The 27,164-nt window shown below is 49.3% G+C and overlaps 1 protein-coding gene across 1 annotated transcript in view; it reads right to left on the reverse strand.

Annotated features, from left to right (window-relative positions):
* erc2 (ELKS/RAB6-interacting/CAST family member 2) overlaps positions 1-26,306 on the reverse strand; it is a 38,874-nt gene extending 12,568 nt beyond the window's left edge. Inside the window, exons 1-9 of the mRNA XM_067237878.1 lie at positions 25,614-26,306; positions 14,201-14,629; positions 13,645-13,719; positions 9,395-9,550; positions 7,558-7,725; positions 5,632-5,799; positions 4,929-5,066; positions 3,485-3,625; positions 2,998-3,138 (exon numbers count right to left, since the gene is read on the reverse strand). Of these exons, the coding sequence (XP_067093979.1) occupies positions 2,998-3,138; positions 3,485-3,625; positions 4,929-5,066; positions 5,632-5,799; positions 7,558-7,725; positions 9,395-9,550; positions 13,645-13,719; positions 14,201-14,629; positions 25,614-26,306 (2,109 nt within the window). The remainder of the gene's footprint in view (positions 1-2,997; positions 3,139-3,484; positions 3,626-4,928; positions 5,067-5,631; positions 5,800-7,557; positions 7,726-9,394; positions 9,551-13,644; positions 13,720-14,200; positions 14,630-25,613) is intronic.
* Between the last annotated feature and the right edge of the window lie 858 nt (positions 26,307-27,164).

Consider the following 27,164-nt stretch of genomic DNA (forward strand, 5'->3'; position numbering starts at 1 on the left):
TGACCACACACACACACATTCAAGCATGACACAGTGACCACACACACACATTCAAGCATGACACAGTGACCACACACACACACACAGTCAAGCATGACACAGTGACCACACACACACACACAGTCAAGTGTGGCACAGTGACCACACACACACATTCAAGCGTGACACAGTGACCACACACACATTCAAGCATGACACAGTGACCACACACACACATTCAAGCATGACACAGTGACCACACACACACAGTCAAGCATGACACAGTGACCACACACACACACACACACAGTCAAGCGTGGCACAGTGACTGGAGGGCATGCAGTGTAGAGCCACACCCATGCAGGACCCTGACAGGAGGACATTCTATACGCCTCCTGTCCTCCAGAGCAGGTCAGACCGCTTCACCACGGCAACACAAAGCTACATATCAGAAGCATGGGGAACACAGTCATGGTGGTCACACATCTAATGGCTGAGGATATATATCGTGTAAGATTGTCATGCTGGAGATAACACAGCAGATCCTTTCTTATATACACAATACTATACTGTATATAAATGCAAATATTATTCTGATTAAGAACTCTTTTTCTCCCAAAAGCTTCAGCATTTCTCTATCACAAGGAGCTAAGCAGCAAAAATTTTCAAAAACTAATTCTTCTATAACCACAACAAAAGTACACAAATGTCATCCCTCAGTGATATGGCCAGCACTGTCTGTTGGGGAGAATTAACCCTCGTGCTGCCTTCGGGTCACATGACCCAAAGGTTCATAACGAACCATCGTTGTGTTTACCCAATTTTACCTAATACAAAAACAAATAAAAATTATATTCTTTTAACCTTTGCAATGTGGGGGGTTAAAGGAAAATGCTTCACTTTGTTTTTGTATGAGGTAAATTTGTCACAATATGACGGTGGGTCACAATGACTGATGGGTCAGAATGACCCGAAGATAACACAAGGGTTAAAAAATATGACACTCAATCCAAAAATTCCTAATTAACATCACAAGCTACAACTCATGATGAGTAATAGCTAATGCTAATGCTATAGGTATAGCTCAAACAAATTTTCCTTGATAAAGAAAAGCTAATGCTAACAATGCTAATGCTAACCTTGTCTTATAAAATGCTAACGCTAACAATGCTAATGCTAACCGTGTCTATGTGTGCTGAGCAGGTCTAACAGGGGCCTGCAGAGTGCCAAGACCAGCATGCATGTAGGTGTCAGAGCGTCGGGCCGTGAGAACCACACCATCACGTTACAAACACTCCAGGAGCCAGACACGATCCTCATGCTTTAATACGACCACAGACAGCTGGGGAGGAACACTTACAGGGTTGTTCATCTGACTGAAAAGCTGCTCAGCTTGCTACATAGCAAAGGTGTGGGGGAGAGGGGGAAAGAAAGGAGGGATGGAGGTATGGAGGGATGGAGGGAGGGGGCAGACCCAAGGAAAGGATTGTTAGCATGTACTGTAGAGTTAGTGGGATCAGGGCAGAAGTAGATGTGTTACATGGTACATGTTAAAGGAAGGTCAGACAGCAGACAGGTTGACATGTTCCTGGGGGGACTGCTGGGGGAAGGAGGGGGACTGGGGCAGGGGGGGATCAGGGGGAGACCGGGGGGGATTTAACTCCCCTGGGGCAGAGACGGTATGACAGGAGACAGGACCATCTCCTCAGCACACATGTCATGAACGCAGATATTAAGTTTTATACTTTCATACTTTTCTTCAATTCTGTCTTCACATTCTGTTAATTTCATTACAGCATGTTACATTACATTTACATTTAGTCATTTAGCTGACGCTCTTATCCAGTGACTTACAGTAAGTACAGGGACATTCTCCCAAGGCAAGTAGGGTGAACTGCCTTGCCCAAGGACACGTCATTTAGCACAGCAAGAATTGAACCGGCAACCTTCTGATTAATAGCCCAATTCCCTAACCGCTCAGCCATCTGACCCCCTGCATGTTGGTAAGTATTAGGAACAATTACTATATTGTTTTGGTTTTCCACAATATTTAAACAACAATTGTACTTTAAACAGCGTGAAACCGAACAGCACATTGGGTGAAGATGGGGTGCTGGTATGATCATGAAAACAAGGATTCAGTCCTGAGAGACTTAAGTTCACAGCCCATAATTAACAGTAAATAAATGACTGATGCAACTAAACTTTGTATAATTTGGCATTGAATTGTTACCAAAAGATTCTAATCACTTCTTCTTTTGAGAGCGGCCAACAATATTTCAAATGAGGCTGTAAGATAAAGTCTTAATATCTGCCATGAAGGACGTGACTCATGCAGGGATTAAAGTGTCGAAACTCAAACCATCCAGGAAATTAACTTTACCAGTCAGTCAAATGAGCCTAGAAATCAACAGGTCGATAAGATCATTTCTTTCGGTACTTTCCTTCTATGTCATAGCAGAAATAACACTGGTAAATTGTTCAAATTCAGTTACTGTAAACTTCTCATTGGAAACCACCACAATCACCAGACTACGTCTTCCTCAGTCGACCTCTAACCTCAAGATCCACCTGCTTCAGTCTAGATGCAGTGTTTTGGAGGTACTAGTCTATCTGCAGTGTTCTGTAGTCTATCTGCAGTGTTCTATAGTCTACATGCAGTGTTCTGTAGTCTATCTGCAGTGTTCTGTAGTCTACCTGCAGTGTTCTGTAGTCTACCTGCAGTGGTCTATAGTCTACATGCAGTGTTCTGTAGTCTACCTGCAGTGTTCTGGAGGTACTAGTCTATCTGCAGTGTTCTTGAGTCTACCTGCAGTGTTCTGGAGTCTACATGCAGAGTTCTGGAGTCTACCTGAAGTGTTCTGTAGTCTACCTGCCCTGTTCTGGAGTCTACCTGCAGTGTTCTGGAGTCTACCTGCAGTGTTCTGGAGGGTTAGGGTTAGGGGCGTAGCTGAGTCTACCTGCAGTGTTCTGGAGGGTTAGGGTTAGGGTTAGGGGCGTAGCTGAGGACGCACCCACCTTCTGCAGCTGTGTCTCCAGCTTGCTGCACTCCTCCTTTTTCTGCTCGATTGCGATCTCCAGGGTCTTCAGCTTGGAGTCCTTCTTCAGCCCAGAGGAAGCCAGCGACGAGGCATGCTCCTTCAGGTCTATCAGGCTGGACTGTATGGAAGCAAATCGTTACCAAAATTCAAATGCAAATGCATTTCCAGAAATGCATTTGCATTTTAAGAATGTGGCTGCATTATTTGACTCATAAATGAAATTAGTAATCAATCATCCTATTTGCATTTTTATTTTCTTCTTCAAGAGTGCTCAATATTTCACTTAATTAAAATGAAAAAGAAATAGACATTTGAGATTTAATTTGCAAAACATGCCCCAGCAAATAGATACCAAAATTCAATTTGAAATGTAAAATTTGTAAATGTAAATGTAAAAAACATGCATACACCCTTTAGATGTTAAGGACGCCTAAAATACACACACACACACTCACACGACTAACCTCCTTCTCTGTTAACTCCACCTGCAGAGTGTTGACTTTTTCCTTGAGGTCCTTGTTTTCCTTCTTGTAGGACTCAACTTCATCCAGCCTCTCCCTGTCCTCCCTCTCTCTCTGGTCCTTCAGTCGCTCGATTATCCTCTCCTGACACACACACAAACACACACACGCAAGCACACATATGCACACGCACAAATGCATTAACACCATTGCTCACCGTCCCTGGTGGCTGAGGTAACTTTGTGATGTTGGCAGTAGGCTACATTCAGACCGTTCCTTGACTCTGAGCACCAAAACACTGTCGAGCTCTGCACTTCAGATCCTTGATCTTCTCTTCATGCACTATTTATATTTTGCTTAAAAGCATTGGCTAAATGACTCAACAATCAAAAGTAACTGTAGCAACAGGGGCGGAACCAGACGTTGTCAACATTCAGGGCTTAGGCCCAACCTAGGACCTGTTTTTATTTTGAGTTTAGAAAGGGACTTACAGTTGATGCGAGTGCGCAAGGCACATTTCATTGCATTAATTTGAGCATAAAAAAAAAAAAATTGCTCTCTGTAATATAAACATTACGTTGGACTCATTGTTATTCTGTGCAGTCATACATCTATTTGTACGTTCGTTACCTTATTGCGACCAATTATTAATCTGTTAACATTAACAACTAGAAAGCAAGCTGATAATCAGATGATTGAGTCTAGCCTAGCTAGCTAATGTCACTGCTCAAATCTGTTCGATAGCTAGTTAGTGATAGCCAGCTAGTGATAGCTAGCTACTCTTACTGTGTGAGTTAATAAGCCTTACCTTCGTAATTGTCGATGTAGCTCGAAAAAGTTTTTTGTGAAAATACTTTTTCGACCTTTCAAAACTTTTTTTGGAAACTTTTTGGGGAAAATATTTTTTCAACCTTTCAAAACTTTATTTTCAAAACTTGAAAGGAAAGGAGAGGAAAGAGGAGAACACCGAAGCCTAAAACTAAGTAGAGTAAAGCAGAGCAGAGTACAATAGAGTACTTATTTTTCAAATTATTTAGGAGAAAATACTTTTTCAACCTATCTAAACTTTTGGGGGATTTTTATTTTAAACCTATAAAAACTTTTATCAAAACTTTTTGGGCAAAATACATCTTCAACATTCCAAAACTTTTTGCGGAAAATTAACAACCTTTCAAAACTTGTGAAAGTGAAAGGAGAGGGGAGAGGAGAACATAGAAGCCTAAAACCAATTAGAGTAAAGCAGAGACACGAAATTATTGATCTTGCCACCAAATACAGATTAAAACTTAAGTAACAAGCCTAGCTTGTCAAAGCTTCAGATTCAGGGCTTTTGAGAAAACATAGACAACTCGCCCATGTGTAGCACAAATCCTGTCCTAATGCTGCTGTAGTGTAAGTTCAGCAGTACATCCTCTGGTGCTCTGAGAGCTGCAGCTGCGGGTAGCACCTTCTCAGACAGAGCCTCCTCCAGGGTGGCCAGGGCTGTGTCCGTGTTGCTGGAGTCCGTCTGCAGGGACTTGACCCGGTCCTTTAGACTGCACAGCTGCTTGTCCTTGTCCCTCAGCTGCTCCTGCAAGTTCTCAATCTGGGGGGCAGAGGTCAGGACCAGGGGCAGAGGTCAGGACCAGGGTCGGAGGTCAGGACAAGCATGGTGGTTTGGGAGGGGGGGGGGGAGTCACCGTGAGGTCAAAACTGCACATAAACATTTAGTTTGGCCGGATCCATAGGATTGGTTTCCTCCGCTGTCAATCAGTTTCTGGAACACAACTCATTTCCTGTTCAGGCCTTTCACGGTTTACAGCCCTGAGCACCTGATGGTCAGGAAAGAGTTCAACTCCCTCCAAACAGCATGTGACAGAAAGAAACAGATATGAAGGTAAAGATGAGGAAGTTAAGATAAAGAAAATAGGAGTGTAAAGATGGAGAGAAACAGAGAGAGAGAACAGGAGAGAAAGAAGCAGAAACAGAGAGAGAGATGGAGAGAGAGGGAGGGTGGGAGAGTAGAGGTCACGGTGATGAAGAGCATGTGTGTGTTTATAACCTACACTACAGCCAGGGAATCACAGTCCAATCGCCTCAAACTTTATTCTGAACACATCCAAGATAAAGAACGGTTGATGTGAACACGTCAGGTTGGGAAGGATGTTCACCTTCTTCTGCAGGACGTTGATCTTCCTCTCCTTGACCTCCAGCATGTCTTTCATGTCCCGGATCTCCCCGGCCAGGGAGCCCTTCTCCTCCGTCAGCTCCTGCAGCTGCTTGGTCTTCTTGTTTAGGAACGACTCCTTCTCCTCCAGACGCAGGCGCAGAGCGTCCACCTGAGGGACGGACACACACACACACACACCACAGACACACACACACACACACACCACAGACACACACACCACAGACACCACACACACACACACCACAGACACCACACACACACACCACACACACCACAGACACACACACACGCCACACACACACACACACACACCACAGACACCACACACACGCCACACACACACACACACCACACACACACACACAGACACCACACACACACACCACAGACACCACACACACACACCACAGACACACACACACACCACACACACACACCACACACACACACCACAGACATCACACACACACACACACACCACAGACATCACACACACACACACCACAGACACCACACACACACCACAGACATCACACACACACCACAGACACACATTTAGTCATTTAGCAGAGCCAGCCACCTGACTCCCACACACACACATTACATAGCTTTTCACAATGTATGCTTCATGTTTTGGATACCCGCAATGTTTTGAGGTTTTTTATTATTTTTATGATTGTTGTTTATGATCATTGACCTATGCACTTTTGTAAAGCTCTCTCTCGTAAGTCGCTTTGGATAAAAGCGTCTACTAAAAGAGTAAATGTAAATAGAGACACACACATGTGCACAAACACACGAATAATAGAGCTTGAAGAGAGAGGCTCACGTTGGAGACAGAACACTTGTTCCTTAGTTGGTTACATTTAGACGCTCCATGTTCTGGCCGAACGTCTCAGCCTGCTTGGAGGCCAAACGAGGCCTGGTGACTTGGGATGATGCCACATCTGTTAGTACCAGACACCATCCACCAACACATCTGGGTCTGGGTGTGTATGCACGTGTGTGTGTGTATCTGTCCTGTGTGTGTGTGTGTGTCCTGTGTGTGTGTGTGTGTGTGTGTATCTGTCCTGTGTGTGTGTGTATCTGTCCTGTGTGTGTATCTGTCCTGTGTGTGTATCTGTCCTGTGTGTGTGTGTGTGTCCTGTGTGTGTGTGTGTGTGTGTGTATCTGTCCTGTGTGTGTGTGTATCTGTCCTGTGTGTGTATCTGTCCTGTGTGTGTATCTGTCCTGTGTGTGTGTGTGTATCTGCCCTGTGTGTGTATCTGTCCTGTGTGTGTATCTGTCCTGTGTGTGTGTGTATCTGACCTGAGTGTGTGTGTGTGTGTGTGTGTATCTGTCCTGTGTGTGTGTGTATCTGACCTGTGTGTGTGTGTATCTGTCCTGAGTGTGTGTGTGTGTGTGTGTATCTGTCCTGTGTGTGTATCTGTCCTGTGTGTGTGTGTGTGTGTGTGTGTGTATCTGTCCTGTGTGTGTATCTGTCCTGTGTGTGTATCTGTCCTGTGTGTGTGTGTATCTGACCTGTGTGTGTGTGTGTGTGTGTGTATCTGTCCTGTGTGTGTATCTGTCCTGTGTGTGTGTGTATCTGTTCTGTGTGTGTGTGTATCTGACCTGTGTGTGTGTGTATCTGTCCTGAGTGTGTGTGTGTGTGTGTGTATCTGTCCTGTGTGTGTATCTGTCCTGTGTGTGTGTGTATCTGTTCTGTGTGTGTGTGTGTGTGTGTGTGTATCTGTCCTGTGTGTGTATCTGTCCTGTGTGTGTGTGTATCTGTCCTGTGTGTGTGTGTGTGTGTGTGTGTATCTGTCCTGTGTGGTTATCTGTCCTGTGTGTGTGTGTGTATCTGTTCTGTGTGTGTATCTGTTCTGTGTGTCTGTGTGTGTATCTCTGTGTGTGTGTGTGAGTCTACCTCTGTCTGCAGGATGGCGGCTCGCTGCTCCTTGGCGGTGAGCGACTCCTTCAGCACCTCGATGTGCTGCTTGCAGTCGGAGTTCTGGTTGTTCAGCGTTTCCAGCTTGGTCTGCAGAGCCAGCAGCTCTGACTCCTTCTTAGACAGCTCCTGCTTCAGCTGGTCGATCTGTCACACACACAGGCACACTGTCAACTTCACACCACAGTACTCTGTTTGTGACCAACAGGGTCAACGGGACAGAAATATCAACATGACACTGTGATAAGTTACAAACCAACACTAGGGGGCGCATCATCAATTCAAATCTATCCATAAAACTGCCCCTCAACCAACCTCAACCCTCAAGGAAGACAAGGAAAACTCTCAGAGAAAAAATTGAAGAAACCTTGGTAGGAGTGATTCAGTGAGGAATCCTCTACTCCAGAGACGGTTGGTGAAAGAGAGGTGCAGAACACAGGCTAAACATAGTCATGCGTCAAGAAAAGTGCCAATGGGTGTTGAAACACAGAGATTCAAAGTTCAACTCAGTTCAGAGTAAAGCCGTGGTAGCCTGTAGGCTGTGTGACCGGCGCAGCATCACACAATCAGAATCAGAATTCGATTTATTCACCATGTATGTTATACAAACACGGAATTTACTGTGGCAGGGAGGTGCAAAACACTAAACATATACGAATTTTAAATTAAGTAAAAGTACAAAAGTTTAACTATTTCTAAGAACTAAACAATCTAAGAACACAACAATTTAAATATAAAATACAAATATATAAAAATAAGAATAAGAATGAGCAGCGTGAGTGGTCAGCCACAGGACAGCCAGGTAGATGGACAGGAAGGGAAGGGACCAGGATGACCAGGTCATCAACGTGTGTGTGGTTGTGATTGGTTGATCCGTGGACTAACAGCCTCTGGGGGGGTAGTGTGGGGGAGAGTTGCTTGTGGCCCAGAGTAAGTCCCGTCTCTCTCATTAAAGATGCATTCAGGACTGGCTCCCCTGTACGCTTCATACATTAACCAGCACCCTGATCTATGATTGATGAAAAGGCTTCTAAATATAAGACAACAAAACTGGTGTTGAGTGGATGTAAACAGACAAATCTGCCGTGAAGCTAGCCGGGCAGACATGAGACATCTCACACCTGGACTCACAGAAGATCACAGACCAGACAGACGAGCTAGACATGCTAACCGGGCCTAGTCAGGTAACTGTGTTAGCAAACACTGTGGCAGAGCCAATCAGAGACGGCTGAAGTTGAGCGGAGCCGGATCAACCAATTACAATCACACACACAGTGATGATGCGTTCCCTGGTTATGTACATGCTTAACACAGTTTCTAATCATGATATTTATGTGCTGTTATCTCCCGTGCCGTGCAAAATTCTTTAATTCGTTTATCAAAAAATGATAGTCCTTCACTTAAAAAAACACAGTTTCGGGTAGATTAGCCAACATTCAAATGTTTTCTATATAAAAGAAATCTGAAAACACATTGAAGTTCCAATCTGGCCTCCCTCTTCCTGACTGTCTCATGCTAAACGCTGAGCATCAACAAACCATCATCTCAGATAGCTGTCAGCACAGCACTGCTGAAGCCAGCAGGTCGTTTAGCGCTAAAGCTAGCTCCTTTCAGCCTGACAGTCAGCCCTGTCAAGTCACTAGACATCAGAGGTGCCAATAATGAGTCTTTTAGCAACGTTTTAGGCTACGTGAATCTGGGAGCCTCTATCAGTCGGGTGTAGTTTTTTCGTGTGTCTGTGTCCATGCTCCAAGTCTGGATGTCTGTGGTGAGTGTGTGATGTGTGTGAATGTGTGAGTGTGTGGTGTGTATGTACCTTGGTCTTCATGAACTTGGAATGGTTCTTGTAGATCTCCATCTGTTTGAGTTCCTCCTCCCTGTCCTCAGAGTTCAGAAGACCGCTTGCTTTCAGCATCTGGATCTCATCCTCCAGATCCCGAATGTTGCGCTCCAAAGACGCAATCTTGGTATCCTACACACACACACACACACACAGATGATCAGGCCTAGCTCATGATCCAGTACAACAATCCATGTTCAAAAGCACAAGAAATAAGGAGAGAGTAAAAGAGAGAGTAAAAAAAAAGAGAGAATATTTTTTTGCTGGATGTAGCTGTGAGCCTGAGTGACTGAAATATCCATGGATGAAATCAAAAGCCTCTCTTACTCTCTCCTTCTGTCTCTCTCTCTCTCCCTCAGTCTCTCTCTCTCTCTCCCTCAGTCTCTCTCTCTCTCTCCCTCAGTCTCTCTCTCTCTCTCTCTCTCTCTCTCTCTCTCTCTCTCTCTCTCTCTCTCTCTCCATCTTTCTCTCCATCTTTCTCTCTCCAAAGATTAATTACCATCTGATAATACTGAGCAGACATCCAGCCAGAGGAGAGACCAGCCAGAGGAGGGAGAGACACGACGAGGAGCAGAAAGACCAGACGTGACGCCTACTAGTCCTCCACACATCGGTACAGAAGCTCTCTGAACTGCCAGCGCTACGCACAGCCTTAACTTTGCAGCTTTTTAAATAAATAATCCAACGTCTTCGAGATTAGCCATGGTCCATCTCCTACTCCTGCAGAGAGTACTGAGCAAACAGGGACCTCTCTCTGTTTGTATCTCGTCCCTCCTCTCTCTCTCTCTCTCTCTCTCTCTCTCTCTCTCTGTTTATAGTATAATATCCCTCCCTCTCTCTCTCTGTTTATATCCCCTCCCTCCCTCACCCCCCCGTCTCTCTTTCGCTTTCATACCAAGCCCCATGCCTCGCTCCCTCGTGAGCGAGATGGACAATCCGGGGAGGGCTGATCGGCTACTCCAGCGTGTCCCCCTGACAGTGCTCCAGAGTGGGGGGGCACATGTCCTGGGACACCCACAGCTATTGGGGTCTACACCTGCCTCGCCAGACTCTTTACCCACCAGCCCATAAACACCGCCTCAGACAGCGTTGCTGCTCATCAATACGACAGGAGATGGTATCATACCTCAGCCGGGCGAAGACTTTCCTATCCGCATCCGTTCGGTGCACCACCTGATCAGAGTCCATCTCACGCTATCTCGGAAGGCTGGCTCCCTTTCATTTCCCTCTCTGTATCTGCCTGTTATAAACAACCACACCTGTTTCCATGGTAGCAGCAGTCAAGCAGGTTCAGTGCGCTATGTTGTCTCTAGCGAGCGAGGGGAGGGGGGGGGAATTACTCATGCTGCCATCAGCATCGACATGGCTGTGGAGGAGGAGAAGAGGAGGAAAGGAGGAGAGGAGGAGGAGGAGAGCAGGAGAGGAGGAGAGGAGGAGGAGAGCAGGAGAGGAGGAGAGGAGGAGGAGGAGAGCAGGAAAGGAGGAGAAGAGGAGAGGAGGAGGAGAGCAGGAGAGGAGGAGAGGAGGAGAGGAGGAGAGGAGGAGGAGAAGGAGGACAGCAGGAGAGGAGGAGCGGAGGAGGAGAGGAGGAGATGAGGAGGAGAGCAGGAGAGGAGGAGAGGAGGAGGAAAGGAGGAGAGGAGGAGGAGAGCAGGAGAGGAGGAGAGGAGGAGAGGAGGAGAGGAGGAGAGGAGGAGGAGAGCAGGAAAGGAGGAGAGGAGGAGGAGAGCAGGAGAGGAGGAGGAGAAGGAGAGGAGCAGGGAGTTCCTCCAGAGGGGGGTGGGGGTGTTGCTCTGATCGCTGGGACCCATTGGTGTGCTGGTCACATGACCGTGCTGAGGGATGCTGGGAGACCGCTCGAGCAAGCAGCGCTTCAATCCTGCACGGGCTGTGTGCGTGTCAGGCCTGGTGTGAGGTCATGATTTATTTTTAGGAAGTGATGTCATGGCTCTGCAGAGGAGATGAGAGGCGGACAGTGAGGCAGTTGTGTGGTCGTACCTGAAGCTGCTGCTAACGCAGGGCGGCTCTACAACGCTGAGATCCATCTGTCCTGCATCACCATCACTCACAGCACCTTCTACAGCTACAGATGGGCATCCATGTGTGGTGTACATTCATGTGTGGTGTACATTAATGTGTGGTGTACATTAATGTGTGGTGTAAATTAATGACAGAGCAACGCAGCAGTTATGGCTTAGCATTAGAGGGGTGACGCTGTTTTGTAAAACATAATTTCACCAAATATGATGTGTTTTGGTAACATTATTATGCCCTTTTCATGTATGTATTTACCTCTGGAGAACCCCTCATCCACTCCCCATGATAGTATGCATTGGCATAACTATCTATACCATTCAGAAGTAAACATGATCAAAAAATGACAGTATGTCATTACATAGCAGTTCTTACACTTGATATCATCGCTAATTTAGTCAACAATTTCTGTGAAAGGGTCGATGACAAACTAAAACAACTTGACAAAACAACATCAGAAGTCCCATCTTCATGGGCGATTACATCATCACTAGCTAGCTGGCTGAAGTTGATCTTCTGGTCCAATCACATTCATGCACCGCAAGCAGAAAGCTCAAATTGCAATCCTGTATCGGCTGAAATGACACTTTTGCTCAAACTTGCCAAATCGTGCTGTTAATGCAGGCTGAGAGCATGTAGCCTAGAGAACGTTCCAGAACCCTACCACACCTGTCCTGGCTGCCGGGCCGGAGCGGAAGCAACATAATAAACAACCAGTAAGACTGGAGTGAAGGATCAAAGGAGCACCTGAAGTTGACACGACATAACAACCATATACAGTACCAGCCAAAAGTTTCGACACATTTTCCCATGTTAGGATAAAACAGCATGTGTATATATACTGCATGTATATATACTACATGTATATATAATAGTTTAATGTTATTGTGTAGATTTTTTTTTTTTATGGTTTAACTAAATGTGAGTGATGTTGCTGTGCCTGTCACCTTCATCTCTATGATGTCATGTTGCTGTGCCTGTCACCTTCATCTCTATGATGTCATGTTGCTGTGCCTGTCACCTTCATCTCTATGATGTCATGTTGCTGTGCCTGTCACCTTCATCTCTATGATGTCATGTTGCTGTGCCTGTCACCTTCATCTCTATGATGTCATGTTGCTGTGCCTGTCACCTTCATCTCTATGATGTCATGTTGCTGTGCCTGTCACCTTCATCTCTATGATGTCATGTTGCTGTGCCTCTCACCTTCATCTCTATGATGTCATGTTGCTGTGCCTGTCACCTTCATCTCTATGATGTCATGTTGCTGTGCCTCTCACCTTCATCTCTATGATGTCATGTTGCTGTGCCTGTCACCTTCATCTCTATGATGTCATGTTGTATTTACATTTAGTCATTTTAGCAGACGCTCTTATCCAGAGCGACTTACAGTAAGTACAGGGACATTCCCCCCGAGGCAAGTAGGGTGAAGTGCCTTGCCCAAGGACACAAGGTCATTTGACACGGCCGGGCGAAAACTTTCAACCTTCAGATTACTAGCCCGATTCCCTAACCGCTCAGCCACCTGACTCCCATGTCCCTCTATGATGTCATGTTGCTGTGCCTCTAACCTTCATCTCTATGATGTCATGTTGCTATGATGTCATGTTGCTGTGCCTCTCATAGATAAAGACTAGATGTCTTACAGCGGAGTCTAGTCCAGAACAGTCAACTTGCTCACCCATAACATTGTGTTGGTGCTACATGTACTATTTAAATGACCATAACTTGCTCAATTTTCAACCGATTTTTAAACGGTTTGGTTTGTTATCAACGTCAGAGATGTCGTTATGCCACTGCATACTTCTATTGTATTTGTAAAAAAATTACATAATTATTAATAAGTATGCAGTGGCATAACGACATCTCTGACGTTGATAACAAACCAAACCGTTAAAAAATCGGTTGAAAATTGAGCAAGTTATGGTCATTTAAAAAGTACATGTAGCACCAACACAATGTTATGGGTGAGCGAGTTGACTGTAGCAATATGGCCGCCATGTGCGGACGTTTGACTCCGTTGTCTGGCAACGCGGACGAGACATCTACCCTTTATATATATATATATATATATGGTGCCTCTCACCTTCATCTCTATGATGTCATGTTGCTATGATGTCATGTTGCTGTGCCTCTCACCTTCATCTCTATGATGTCATGTTGCTATGATGTCATGTTGCTGTGCCTCTCACCTTCATCTCTATGATGGTCTGCAGAGCCTTGGTCTTCCCTGGGTCCTGGTGCAGCTGGTTCCTCCTGTGCAGCTCCTTGGAGAACCCACAAGAGCTCAAGTCACACGGGGGGGCAACAAAACAAACTGCTGTGCTGTGGTCTCACCCAGTCACTTGTGAAGAGTCAGACAGTGTTAAAGTGTTTAGCGGATGTCAAGATGTTGGTTCTGAGCAGCCGGAGAGCGAGGAGAGCCCAGGTGTGACGGCATGGAGACATGCACTCATGCTGACTGCTCCTACAACCTTCTCACAGCTCAAGTCTAGTGGCGCCCTCTAGTGTTCGGGAGTAAACATTCCAGCCAGACAGAAGCAGAGAGAGGGAATTCTAGAATTTGTGAACATATTTCTACACTCTCACAGCCATGAGGTCAACCCCCTCATGATCTCACTCTACGCTCTGATTTATAGTTCCTGTGAGAACTCGACACGATCCTCCTAGTGAGCCAACCGGTGTCCATTCGACAGCCGCACACCTGGCGGCACACCAGGACACCAGAGGGAGGAGACAGGGCCGTACCTCTCGGAGGTGGATGTTCTCCTTCTCCTTCTGGTCCAGGATGACCTCCAGGTGTCCCAGCTGAGCCTCTGCCTCCGCGATGCGTCTCGTCCGCTCCTGCTCCTCCTCCTCCGCCCCCCGGCCAGGCCCCGGAGGCAGGCCCTTGCTCTGCAGCATCTCCAGCAGCTTCTTGATGGACTCGTCCCTGGCGCCCAGGGTCTGTTTCTGGGTCTCAATCCTCAGCTCCATCTCCTCCAGGGTCTTCCTCAGGAGGAACAGCTCCTTGGCCTGACGGTCGTGCTCCGCCTGCAGCCGGCGGAAGTTGTCCTCGTTGAGCTCGATGGAGGTGAAGTGGTCAGAGCCCAGCCGGCTCTCCTGCTGCAGCAGGTGGTTCAGGTCTCTCTGGGTACGCAGCTCATCCTGCAAGGCCTGGATGGTGAGCTGAAGGTGCTGGGGGGGAGGAGGTGAGAAGGGGCAGGGGGGAGGATGGGGGAGGAGGGGCAGGGGGGAGGAGGGGAGAAGGGGCAGGGGGGAGGATGGGGAGGAGGGGAGAAGGGGCAGGGGGGAGGATGGGGGAGGATGGGGGGAGGATGGGGGAGGATGGGGAGGAGGGGCAGGGGGGAGGATGGGGGAGGATGGGGAGGAAGATGGAGGTGGAGGAGAGAAGGGGGGGCAGGGAGGCATAGGGATGTTAGGGTGATTCCAAGAGGCAGGGTTAACTGATCAGTCCTATTCTGGTGCTATACAACCATTCTAAAGAGGGGGAACACAGTACAGAAACCAGAGGAGGTGGGTACTGAGGAGCTGGTCATGACTCTGTGGAGAGGAGGGGTTTAGGTGTACAGAACACACACACACATACAGAACACACACACCAAGTATGGGAAATACTTTATAAAAAAAGAAACTTACCACACTAGAGCATGTGGAAAAATGCAAAACAAAACATACAAAATAGTTTGGCGCCAAAACAAATAAACAAGTCCTGTCTGCTGAAGCATCCATTGACTGTTTATCTGGTAACTATTTTTGTACAAACAAGCTAAAAATGTCTGTCTACCATTGAAACTCTGGACAGATTTACTCCAACTGGTGGAATTAAATGGAAAGGCCAAGAGGAAAAATGCCGTCAGAGATGATGGGATGGCTGGGAAGAGCTACCTCCGTGTTTGGTAGATCAAAACAGAGAGCACCTGCTGTAACTGCTCCTCCTGCATCAAACAGCAGACTCACTTCTCTCCTCCATCTTTGAGTTTAGGACTGAATAGGTGAAAACACATACTTTAGTCAAGTCTAATCAGTCTAATCTAATCTTCTTGTTGGTTAGTTGTAACGGTTTCAAATTCTTGTACTCGCTGTGAAATATTTTACTGTTGATTGTTTTTTCTACAGGTACACTCTTGCACTCTTGTGGGGAGTTTCATGTTGTTCAATTGTAACTTGTTTAACTGCATGCTCTTATGGTTCTTTCCTTTGGCACTTATTTGGTTTTCCACAATGTATGCTTCATGTTTTGGCTGCTCGCAATGTTTGGGGCTCGTTGTTATGACTAGTGACCTATGCTCTTTTTATAAAGCTCTCTCTTGGAAGTCGCTTTGGATAAAAGTGTCTGCTAAATGCATAAATGTAAATGTAATTAGATGCAGGATTCCTTCTCAGAGAAAGGAAGGTAGCTGTAAAACACGTGAGACTCAGGATGTTTGTCTTGTACGAAATAAATACAGTTGCTTTATTTGATCAAATAAGGATGTCTACATAGGGTGGAAATACAAACCGGTGTATGGTCATGAGAGACTACGGAAGGAGATAATGTCTCTAGATAGCTTGAAGTGTTGGGAAGGTCTCTGTAAGAAACTCTGACTGTGAGACCTGTTAGCGCAACACTCCTGATGTCATGATGTCAGCTTGGCTCGGGATGTGGTGTCTGGATAAGGAGAGGTGTCCTTACCTGAGAGACTCATTAATAACAAAACCTATTTAAACACTAAAAAAGTGTTTGTTACGAAAGGGGTTAAAAAAAGAAGAAGAAAGTTTTGGGCACAAACAGAAAAGAGGAGCAAAACGTTTCATAGGGGGAGGTGCACGCATCGTGCAGTTATGCCATCAGAGCACAAAACCTGTGAGTAGTTTGAGTAGGGTTGGAAGAGGGCAGGACAGGGGCAGGACAGGGGGCAGGACAGGGGCAGGACAGGGGCAGGACAGGGGCAAGACAGGGGGCAGGACAGGGGCAAGACAGGGGGCAGGACAGGGGCAAGACAGGGGTCAGGACAGGGGGCAGGACAGGGGCAAGACAGGGGCAGGACAGGGGCAGGACAGGGGGCAGGACAGGGGCAGGACAGGGGTAGGAGAAGGGGCATGACAGGGGCAGGAGAAGGGGCAAGACAGGGGCAGGAGAAGGGACAGGACAGGGGCAGGAAAGTGGCAGGACAGGGGCAGGACAGGGGTAGGAGAAGGGGCATGACAGGGGCAGGAGAAGGGGCAGGACAGGGGCAGGACAGGGGCAGGAGAAGGACAAGGGGCAGGACAGGGGCAGGAGAAGGGGCAGGACAGGGGGCAGGACAGGGGCAGGACAGGGGGAGGACAGGGGCAGGACAGGGGCAGGACAGGGGCAAGACAGGGGGCAGGACAGGGGCAAGACAGGGGCAAGACAGGGGCAAGACAGGGGTCAGGACAGGGGGCAGGACAGGGGCAAGACAGGGGGCAGGACAGGGGCAGGACAGGGGGCAGGACAGGGGCAGGACAGGGGTAGGAGAAGGGGCATGACAGGGGCAGGAGAAGGGGCAGGACAGGGGGCAGGACAGGGGCAGGACAGGGGGCAGGACAGGGGGCAGGACAGGGGCAGGACAGGGGGCAGGACAGGGGCAGGACAGGGGTAGGAGAAGGGGCATGACAGGGGCAGGAGAAGGGGCAAGACAGGGGCAGGAGAAGGGACAGGACAGGGGCAGGAAAGTGGCAGGACAGGGGCAGGACAGGGGTAGGAGAAGGGGCATGACAGGGGCAGGAGAAGGGGCAGGACAGGGGCAGGACAGGGGCAGGAGAAGGACAAGGGGCAGGACAGGGGCAGGAGAAGGGGCAGGACAGGGGGCAGGACAGGGGCAGGACAGGGGGAGGACAAGGCGCAGGACGGGCAGGACAGGGGCAGGAGAAGGGGTAGTGTCAGGGGGGGGATTACACAGAGGGGTACGTACACACTTGCGGTGACAGAGTGTGTCAGAAGCAACAGTGTCTGTACAGGGTCTGGTGACATCACACACCTCTCTGTAGTGTTGGGCTCATCTGAGGACGTGTGTGTGTTGGGGGAGGGGGGACAACCAGCCAGGTGTCTGAGGACCCTGGGGTTTGGTGGGGGAGTGGGGGGGCGGGGACACACGTCGCCCTGAGGGAGACTCTATGTTGTGCCACGTCAGCAGAGGCAAACATAGCAGACAAACCTTGGTCCTGCGGGCGTCCAGCAGCTAGCGAGGGCGGAGCCAACAGAGAGAATGAACACAGCGTCAGAACAAACACACCCCTACACACACACACACATACACCCCTACTAACACACATACACCTACACACACATACACACACTCCTACACACACACTTACACACACACACACACACATATACACACATGTAACAGAGATGGGTGGTGAAAGCAGTACCCATGAGAAAAATAAATATAAATATCTTTCAACCATCCATTCATCCTTCTTGAAATTGGTGTAAAACTGAAATGCATGAAGGTATTGGATCACAGCAGGTCAACCGGACATCTCCAGTTTCAGGGGGAAACCTTTGTGGAAAGAGGCAGAGACACTTCTGAACCATCACTGGTGGAAAGACACAGTTCCTGGAGAGACTGTTCCTGGAGACACTGTTCCTGGAGAGACACTGTTCATGGAGAGACACTGTTCCTGGAGACACTGAACCCTTCTATAACATGTGCACCTCACTGCACTGCTGAGGGCTAGAGGTGTCCCAGTAACACCGGATCCTCTCTGTGACATTGCTTTTAAAAAGGACTGTATGAATACTAGGGGTGGGAAGCTTTTGGTACCTCACGATTCGATTCTTGGGGTCACAAATCCGGAAGATCAGGAGATACCTGTCTGAGCATTCCACCCAGCTGCTAGTCCAAGCACTTGTCCTCTCAAAGTTGGACTACTGCAACTCGCTGCTTGCCGGTCTCCCAGCATGCGCAACCCGCCCTCTCCAGAGGATTCAGAACGCGGCGGCCCGTCTGGTCTTCAATCTACCCAGACGCTCCCATGTTACCCCGCTCCTCATCTCCCTCCAATGGCTTCCCATCATGGCCCTTATCAGATTCAAGACCTTCCGAGCGGTGAACGGGACTGCACCCGACTACATCAAGTCTCTCCTCCAGCCTTACACCCCCACCCGCCACCTACGGTCTTCTTCTGACAACCGTCTGGTGGTCCCACCGCTCAAGAGCGCCCGGTCCCAACACAAGCTCTTCTCCTGTCTGGCCCCCCAATGGTGGAATCAACTCCCCACCTCCATCAGGGACACTGACTGTCTCCCCACCTTCAAGAAAAGGCTCAAGACGCACTTGTTCCGGGAGTACAACAGCACTTAGGAATGCTTGGCTGGACCTGATGTTAGTTTCTTCCAGGATCACAATGACTCGTATTGAGAGACTTGTTGCTCTTGTTGGTTAGTTGTAACGGTTTCAAATTCTTGTACTCGTTGTAAAATATTTTACTGTTGATTGTTTTTTCTACAGGTACACTCTTGTACTCTTGTGGGGAGTTTCATGTTGTTCAATTGTAATTTGTTTAACTGCATGCTCTTACGGTTCTTCCCTTTGGCACTTATTTGGTTTTCCACCATGTATGTTTCATGTTTTGGCTGCTCGCAATGTTTGGGACAATCTCGTTGTTATGATCAGTGACCTATGCTCTTTTGTAAAGCTCTCTCTTGGAAGTCGCTTTGGATAAAAGCGTCTGCTAAATGCATAAATGTAAATGTAAAATGTGAATCGATTTTTCCCCCCACACCTTATGAATACATCTGATTTGATGACGTATGTTCTTCCGTCCTGCAGGGGGCAGTGTGTCCCCCCCCGTCCTGCAGGGGGCAGGGTGTCCCCCCGTCCTGCAGGGGGCAGTGTGTCCCCCCGTCCTGCAGGGGGCAGTGTGTCCCCCCGTCCTGCAGGGGGCAGTGTGTCCCCCCCCGTCCTGCAGGGGGCAGTGTGTCCCCCGTCCTGCAGGGGGCAGTGTGTCCCCCCGTCCTGCAGGGGGCAGTGTGTCCCCCCCCCGTCCTGCAGGGGGCAGTGTGTCCCCCCCCGTCCTGCAGGGGGCAGTGTGTCCCCCCGTCCTGCAGGGGGCAGTGTGTCCCCCCCCGTCCTGCAGGGGGCAGTGTGTCCCCCCGTCCTGCAGGGGGCAGTGTGTCCCCCCGTCCTGCAGGGGGCAGTGTGTCCCCCCGTCCTGCAGGGGGCAGTGTGTCCCCAGACAGGGCGCTGATGAGCGGAGTGCTGGAGCGAGAGCAGCATCTTACTTCTGCTGCTCTGGGCTCTGGGCTTACGTAAGACACAAGGCCAGGGCACAGAAACCACCTGGCAGCAGTCTGTCACTTCAGACCATCTTCACACACAGTGTCCTGCACAAAGACCTCTGTCATGTTGTTTGATCAAAATACTAAAAGTAAAACATACTGAAATGGTAAAAGAGGTGTGTGGGGGGGAGGGAGGGGGAGGAGGAGAGGAGGAAGGGAGGGAGGGGGGAGGGGGAGGAGGAGAGGAGGGGGGAGGGTTTGTGCTGGTGAGGATCAGATGTTACTTTTGTCTTCTGCTCATCTCTTTGCTCATCTCTCTGCTCATCTCTCACAACATATATACAGAAGAGTTAGGCCTAATATAGATTTATACTGTATATCTGTTAGTAGTATATATCATACTATAGTACAGTTGATGTGTAAAACAAACTGTATTTTCCCTCTAATGGCATACATTCAGTCCAATTCCCCACCCCACCCAATGAACTCCCCGAACCACAGACAGGATCACACAAAATCTGCAGGAGAAATTCTATCTCTCCCTGCAAGGAGATCATTGAGGACATTACTTCATTTCTCATTGGCTTTTCCCACTGTCATCTCTCTCTCCCCTCTCTTTCTCACTCTCTCTCTCTCTCTCTCAGTCTCTCTCTCAGTCTCTCTCTCAGTCTCTCTCTCAGTCTCTCTATCTCTCTCTCAGTCTCTCTCTTTCTCTACCTCTATCTCCATCTGTCTTTCTCTCCATCTCTCTCTTTCACTCCTCTCTCTTCCTCAGATCAATATTCTGTCCTTTCATGGTGGTTGAGGGAAGCGGTCCAATAACTCCATCTGCATGATTGCACACTGGGGTTACAATCAGCAGTCTTCAATAACCAAGCCTTATCCTTCCCTCAACCCACCCTCATCCACCCCTCCATCCTCATCCACCCCTCCACCCACTGTCATCCGCCTATCCACCTACTGAATGGGGTCAGTGAGAGCTGGAGGGCCCAGACCAGGGGTCTGTGAAGAGAGCTGGAGGGCCCAGACCAGGGGTCTGTGAGGGGAGATGGAGTGCCCAGACCACGGGTCTGTGTGGGGAGCTGGAGGGCCCAGACCAGGGGTCTGTGAAGAGAGCTGGAGGGCCCAGACCAGGGGTCTGTGAGGGGAGCTGGAGGGCCCAGACCAGGGGTCTGTGAAGAGAGCTGGAGGGCCCAGACCAGGGATCTGTGAGGGGAGCTGGAGGGCCCAGACCAGGGGTCTGTGAGGGGAGCTGGAGGGCCCAGACCAGGGGTCTGTGAGGGGAGATGGAGTGCTGCTGTCGTGACTCAGCTGTCGTGAGTCAGCAGTCTCTAGGGGTACGTGGAGTTTGTCTTGAGGGAAAGTTACATTTCCACTGAGGTGCCTGCTTCTTAAACACACACACACACGTTGGCACACGCTCACAAACAGAGCGCTTGTGTGTGTGGGAGATGTTGAGTCAGACCATCCTTACTGTAATCCACCTTTTAGATGTTTCCTTTGTCTTTGTGTGTGTGTATGTGTGTTTCATGTTGGGCAACAGCCTGTGATTACAGCAGTAAGGTGGGAATAGGATGCAGGAGGCCAAAGTAGACATGAGGAGATAAACGACCTTAAGGCAGCATGTAGATATTTATTAGTACTGGATGTTAACAGCATGTAAATGCTTATTAGTACTGGATGTTAACAGTATGTAGATGCTTATTAGTACTGGATGTTAACAGTATTTAGATGTGTTTAGTATTTCGATGTATCCAGTTGGAATAGTCATACATTTAGTCTCATCATCCCAGGACCAGACTAGGAACAAGGCAACCTCCCACACCAGACTGGAGAGCTGGTCGGAGGGTCGGCCACAGATGGAGCAGATGAAGGAAGGTGACTCAGACATGATGTATTGTCTCTCTGACGACAGACATGCAAGCAGAGCTCACTGGAGCTGTGTTGCACTGATGACAAATGTCACCCAGACTGGTAGTCACACATGCACACACACACAAAATCGGCTCATAGGCAGTTAAAAGGTATCAACACAATGACAAGGGCTCTCCACCAGTCTACACACTCACTCACTCTTCTCTCCACACCTCCCTCCTTCTCTCACTACATCAGTGCTATATCGCACCCCCCTGCTGTTGCACCTTAGCCCTTTCTGTGCGTCAGTGAACATTGGTGGGTGACAATCACACGGACTTGATGAGTCACAACTTCATGAGTCAGACAGACTCACATACATCCTACAGTACAGTCTCTCCTTATACATCCTACAGTACAGTCTCTCTTGATACACCCTATAGTAGTCTCTCCTGATACATCCTACAGTACTGGAGTCTCTCCTATAGTACTGGAGTCTCTCCTATAGTACTGGAGTCTCTACTACAGTGCAGGAGTCTCTCTTACAGCACCGGAGTCTCTCCTACAGTACTGGAGTCTCTCCTACAGTACTGCAGTCTCTCCTACAGTACTGGAGTCTCTCCTATAGTACTGGAGTCTCTCCTACAGTACTGGAGTCTCTCCTACAGTACTGGAGTCTCTCCTATAGTACTGGAGTCTCTCCTACAGTACTGGAGTCTCTCCTACAGTACTGGAGTCTCTCCTATAGTACTGGAGTCTCTCCTACAGTACTGGAGTCTCTCCTACAGTACTGGAGTCTCTCCTACAGTACTGGAGTCTCTCCTATAGTACTGGAGTCTCCTGCTTCACCACAGCGTCCAGAAAATCAGCGACATCTTAGAAAGAGAATGTGCCTCTATCTCCCTGTTCCTTGACTCCTACACACAGTACCAAAGACAGCACCACGTCAAACAAGGGGGAAACTGGCTGTTAGACTGCTTTGTTAGTATCAATGTACCACTATTTGATCAGTAGCAAGTCAAACTTCATGTCCAGTCGTTCTGTCAGTCAATGCGACCACCTCACTAAACTCCCAGAGAGTCACCGTGTCGCTCCATTACAGCTGCAGCCTGTCTGGGTCTTTCTCCCAGGGGAGACTGGCCGTGGCTGGGGGGCCGGGGACCGACACGTCCTGGGAGAGAGGCAGCTGACAGCTCCAGTCCACCTCGTTAGGCCAGCGCTGGGCCAGGGCGCGCGGGGAGAGCCTGCGGCGATCAATAACCTAAACCTGCTCACGTCTCACTGCCTCCTCACAGCTCCGCCTCGCTGCTGGTGGGAGATGAGTGAGCAAACACACACACACACACACACAGACTATGGCTTAGCCACAACGGCTGATCCTGCCTCTGATCCTGCCTCCCATCTCCTGTATGGCTCTTTGTCTCTCCAGATATCCTTTCTCACTTTCGGGACAAGATGCTTCAAAGTTTCAAAGGGTTGGCTTCTCTCTGCTCTCTTCACCTTTACTCCAGAAAGTCTTCCTCTTTACCAGACTACACTCTTTCCCTAAATTTAGCTCTTTTCCTCACATCTTTTAATCTTCAGTGACCCCTTTTCTCCTCGCCTAACACTGCCTGCTTCTGGAGACACAGTGGCCTTTTATCAAGCCATGTTTCTTTCCGTTCTTGTGTTCTTGCGAACTTGTCTTTCATTGCCCAAGTACGGTTCCAATCCAAAGAACACAAGTCACCAAGAACGCCAAAAATACCAATAGTATGTACCTCTCAAATGGCATGGTGGTCAAACTCTGCTGTTCATGTTTCAGTTTAGACGTCACACATGAAGAATGAGTAGGCACAATCCTGACCATACACACACCCACAAACACACAACCACGAATACACACCCACAAACACACAAACAGTCTGCCCCCTACACACTGGTGCCAGAGAGAAGTCCTGAGGACATATTAGCACACAGCCCCTCTACACAGCAGATTAGCACGCTTGATTTAGAGTTTGCACGCACACAATTTCTGCACAAAAGACACACACGCTCTCTCATACACACATACACACACATACACAGTCCCACGGGCTGGCTTCACTGCTTCGAGCCAGGCAGCTTCGAAGACCTAATGCACAAGAGGAACGCACAAGCCCCCATGCAGAGAGACAATCAGAGACAGCATGACCGTGTGTGAGTGTGTGTGTTTACACGTGTGTGTGTGTGTATGTGCGTGTGTGGCTGTGTGCATGTGAAAGTGTGCATATCCTCTACCCACACGGCCGAGCCAGAGATAACAGATCGTCCAGGGTGGGAGCACATGTTCAGGCACACACACCTGGCACACACACACGCACTATTTTGACTGCATCGCTATGTGAGATGAGCAAACACACACCTGCATGAAACAAACACGCTATACAGAGATCCATACAGGTGGCTATCAAGGCCTCAGCTTCCTTCTCACATGCTGACAGACATTCTGCTTACCCAGACATCACTGCTTCTAGAGCTGGGTTTTCATTCTCAGTTGTTGCCAGTCTAATTGGATACATACACATATACATCTACTCTTGTCTAATCAACCTTCACTTGATAATGAATGTATGTCAGAGGAATCCCATATGGTGCCCAGAGGACAACTACTAAAGATATGTAAGAGAGAGAGATAGAGTGAGTGAGTGAGAGAGAGAGAGAGAGAGAGAGAGAGAGAGAGAGAGAAGGAGGGAGGGAGGGAGGGAGGGAGGGAGGGAGGGAGAGAGGGGGAGGGAGGGAGGGAGGGAGGGAGGGAGGGAGGGAGGGAGGGAGGGAGGGAGAGAGAGAGAGAGAGAGAGAGAGAGAGAGAGAGAGAGAGGGAGGGAGAGAGAGAGAGAGAGAGAGAGAGAGAGAGAGAGAGAGGAGGGAGAGCAGACAGACAACAATGTCCTTGACATTCCTCTCCAGGCGTTGCACTTCTCCACTTCTCCTCTCTTCACAGAGAGTGATTTAACGAGGCCACGACTTTACACACACACACACACACACACACACATCACCACACTATAGGCAACCCATGTGCGTCACCTCAACACACAAGTTAAACACTGCTTAGCCACATCTTCAACTCACTGAATATTATCAGCAACTGCTCACCATCATTTGACATCATATTTCAGGACAAGCACATACTGATTTTGCCATGAAACAGTCTTCTAATGTTCTCTACACCAATAGACCATACACAGGGTTTAGGTGCTAATAGTTAAGGTGGCAGGGTGGGGTTTGGAGTCAGACCAGGCGGGGGGGGGCTAGTTTGTGCGATAGACTAATACGTTTTGCAGAAAAGGGAGACTGGCGTTTTGGAATGGAAGGGAGAAAACAGGACAGAGTAACACGGAGGATATCGCTATTAAAATTAAAATAAAACAACGTAGTTAAGGCGGCAGGCGTGTGTTGCTTAGGCGGCCGCCTTAACTGAAAAATGCTGCGGGAAACCCTGATAGAATTGAAATTTGGAAACAAATATGACAACCATCCTCTTGATCTATTTGAACACTCACGCACCCCCATGCAGTGGGAGTCTAAACGTTACTTTGAAATGAATCATAAAAAGCTGTCAGGATGAATATTTGAGATATCAGTGAAAGTAGCCAGCACTGAACCCTATAAAACTGCCTCGTCACACTGACTGATGGTTATTACCACGATAAAACACCTAAAATTCTCAATGCTAAACATAGTCATAGGAACACATTCTTCCAGATGGACATTTCATATCCACAGCTGTCCTCAATATCTGTTCATTCATGTTGAAAGAGACCTGCTATAGTCAGAAAGAGGTTAAGAGCGCGTTTGAATGTATGTTAAAACATTCATGAATGCCAACACCTCTTTCCAGAAAGGTTTCCGCATGAATTGAAAAACCAAAGCACAAAGTCGATTCCTCTGGACAAAAGGACATACCCAGCGCACCTTCAGAGAGAGAGAGAGTGTGACTGGTACTGAGTGCAGAGGACTGAGTGCAGAGGACTATGTGAGGGTGAGAGACACATGCAGGGTGTGCCGGGCTGCACTGAGTGTTGGTGAGAGTGTGCAGTCTTGTTGGCTTGGTCTCACCTGGTTCTCCTCGTGGGTGACCCTCATCTGCTCCTTCAAGATGGAGGTCCTTGCCGCCTCCTCCTTCCTCATCACCCTCTCCTTCTTCAGCTCGGGGCTCCAGAAGCTCTTGATGCTGTTGGTGGAGGAGCCCAGCTTGCTGTCCTTCAGGTCCAGCTCTCTCCTCAGCAGCTCATTCTCCCTCTGCATGTCCCTGAGCTGGGCCTGCATCTCCAGCAGCTCCCCGCCACCCCGCACCGCCTGCCGCAGCAGTGCCGAGGGCAGCCCCTGCTGGTGGTGGTGGTGGTGGTGCTGCAGCATGGACAGGGAGCCCAGGTCGCTGTAGGAGAGCAGGTCGGCGTGGTGGTGGCCCAGCCCCACTGTGGCGATGTTGGGGCTGCTGCCCATGGCGGTGACCCGACCTCCATACATGGCCCGGTTGGAGGCGCGGCCTAGGGTCACGGTGCCCTTGGGGTAGGTGGCGGTGGAGCCCACAGCCTCCTGGTCGCTCAGGTACATGGGCCCAGAGGTGGCGTAGGCGGCGTTGAGAGACTGGATGTTCTCCATAGAGAGCGTCTTGCCCCCCCCCCCGCCGCCCCCGCCGCCCCCCCCGCTGTGGACCCTCCGGTGCCCGAGGCGGGGCGAGCGAGGCAGGCGTGGCGAGCGGGAGGGGCTGCTGTCGATGTGGCTGGCGGCTCTGGCGCTGCCGTACATGTCCCGGTGAGGAGGGGTGGAGGGAGAGGCTGGATGGAAAGGGACGTCCTTACCTGGGGCGCGCTAAGGTGGAGGAGGAGGGCAGCAGGGTTTTACGGTGGGGGAGAAGGAGGAGAAAGGCAACAGGGTTCCCTGGTGGAGGAGAAGGAGGGCAACAGGGTTCTCTGGTGGAGGAGAAGGAGGGCAGCAGGGTTCTCTGGTGGTGGAGAAGGAGGGCAGCAGGGTTCTCTGGTGGAGGAGAAGGAGGGCAGCAGGGTTCTCTGGTGGAGGAGAAGGAGGGCAACAGGGTTCCCTGGTGGAGGAGAAGGAGGGCAGCAGGGTTCTCTGGTGGTGTAGAAGGAGGGCAGCAGGGTTCTCTGGTGGTGGAGAAGGAGGGCAGCAGGGTTCTCTGGTGGTGGAGAAGGAGGGCAACAGGGTTCCCTGGTGGAGGAGAAGGAGGGCAGCAGGGTTCTCTGGTGGTGGAGAAGGAGGGCAGCAGGGTTCTCTGGTGGTGGAGAAGGAGGGCAGCAGGGTTCTCTGGTGGTGGTGGAGGGCAGCAGGGTTCTCTGGTGGAGGAGAAGGAGGGCAGCAGGGTTCCCTGGTGGAGGAGAAGGAGGGCAGCAGGGTTCTCTGGTGGAGGAGAAGGAGGGCAGCAGGGTTCTCTGGTGGTGGAGAAGGAGGGCAGCAGGGTTCTCTGGTGGTGGAGAAGGAGGGCAGCAGGGTTCTCTGGTGGTGGAGAGCAAGAAGGGTTCTCTGGTGGTGGAGAAGTGGTACTGCACGCCTGAGAGAAATGACTCGACAACGGCAGATCTGGGAAAAATAGGGAAGAAGCTGTCAAGCTGAAACCAAGGAAGTTTTACTGCTGTTGTCACATAATAG

Source organism: Osmerus mordax, chromosome 1 (assembly GCF_038355195.1).
Source record: "Osmerus mordax isolate fOsmMor3 chromosome 1, fOsmMor3.pri, whole genome shotgun sequence".
Lineage (NCBI taxonomy): Eukaryota > Metazoa > Chordata > Actinopteri > Osmeriformes > Osmeridae > Osmerus > Osmerus mordax.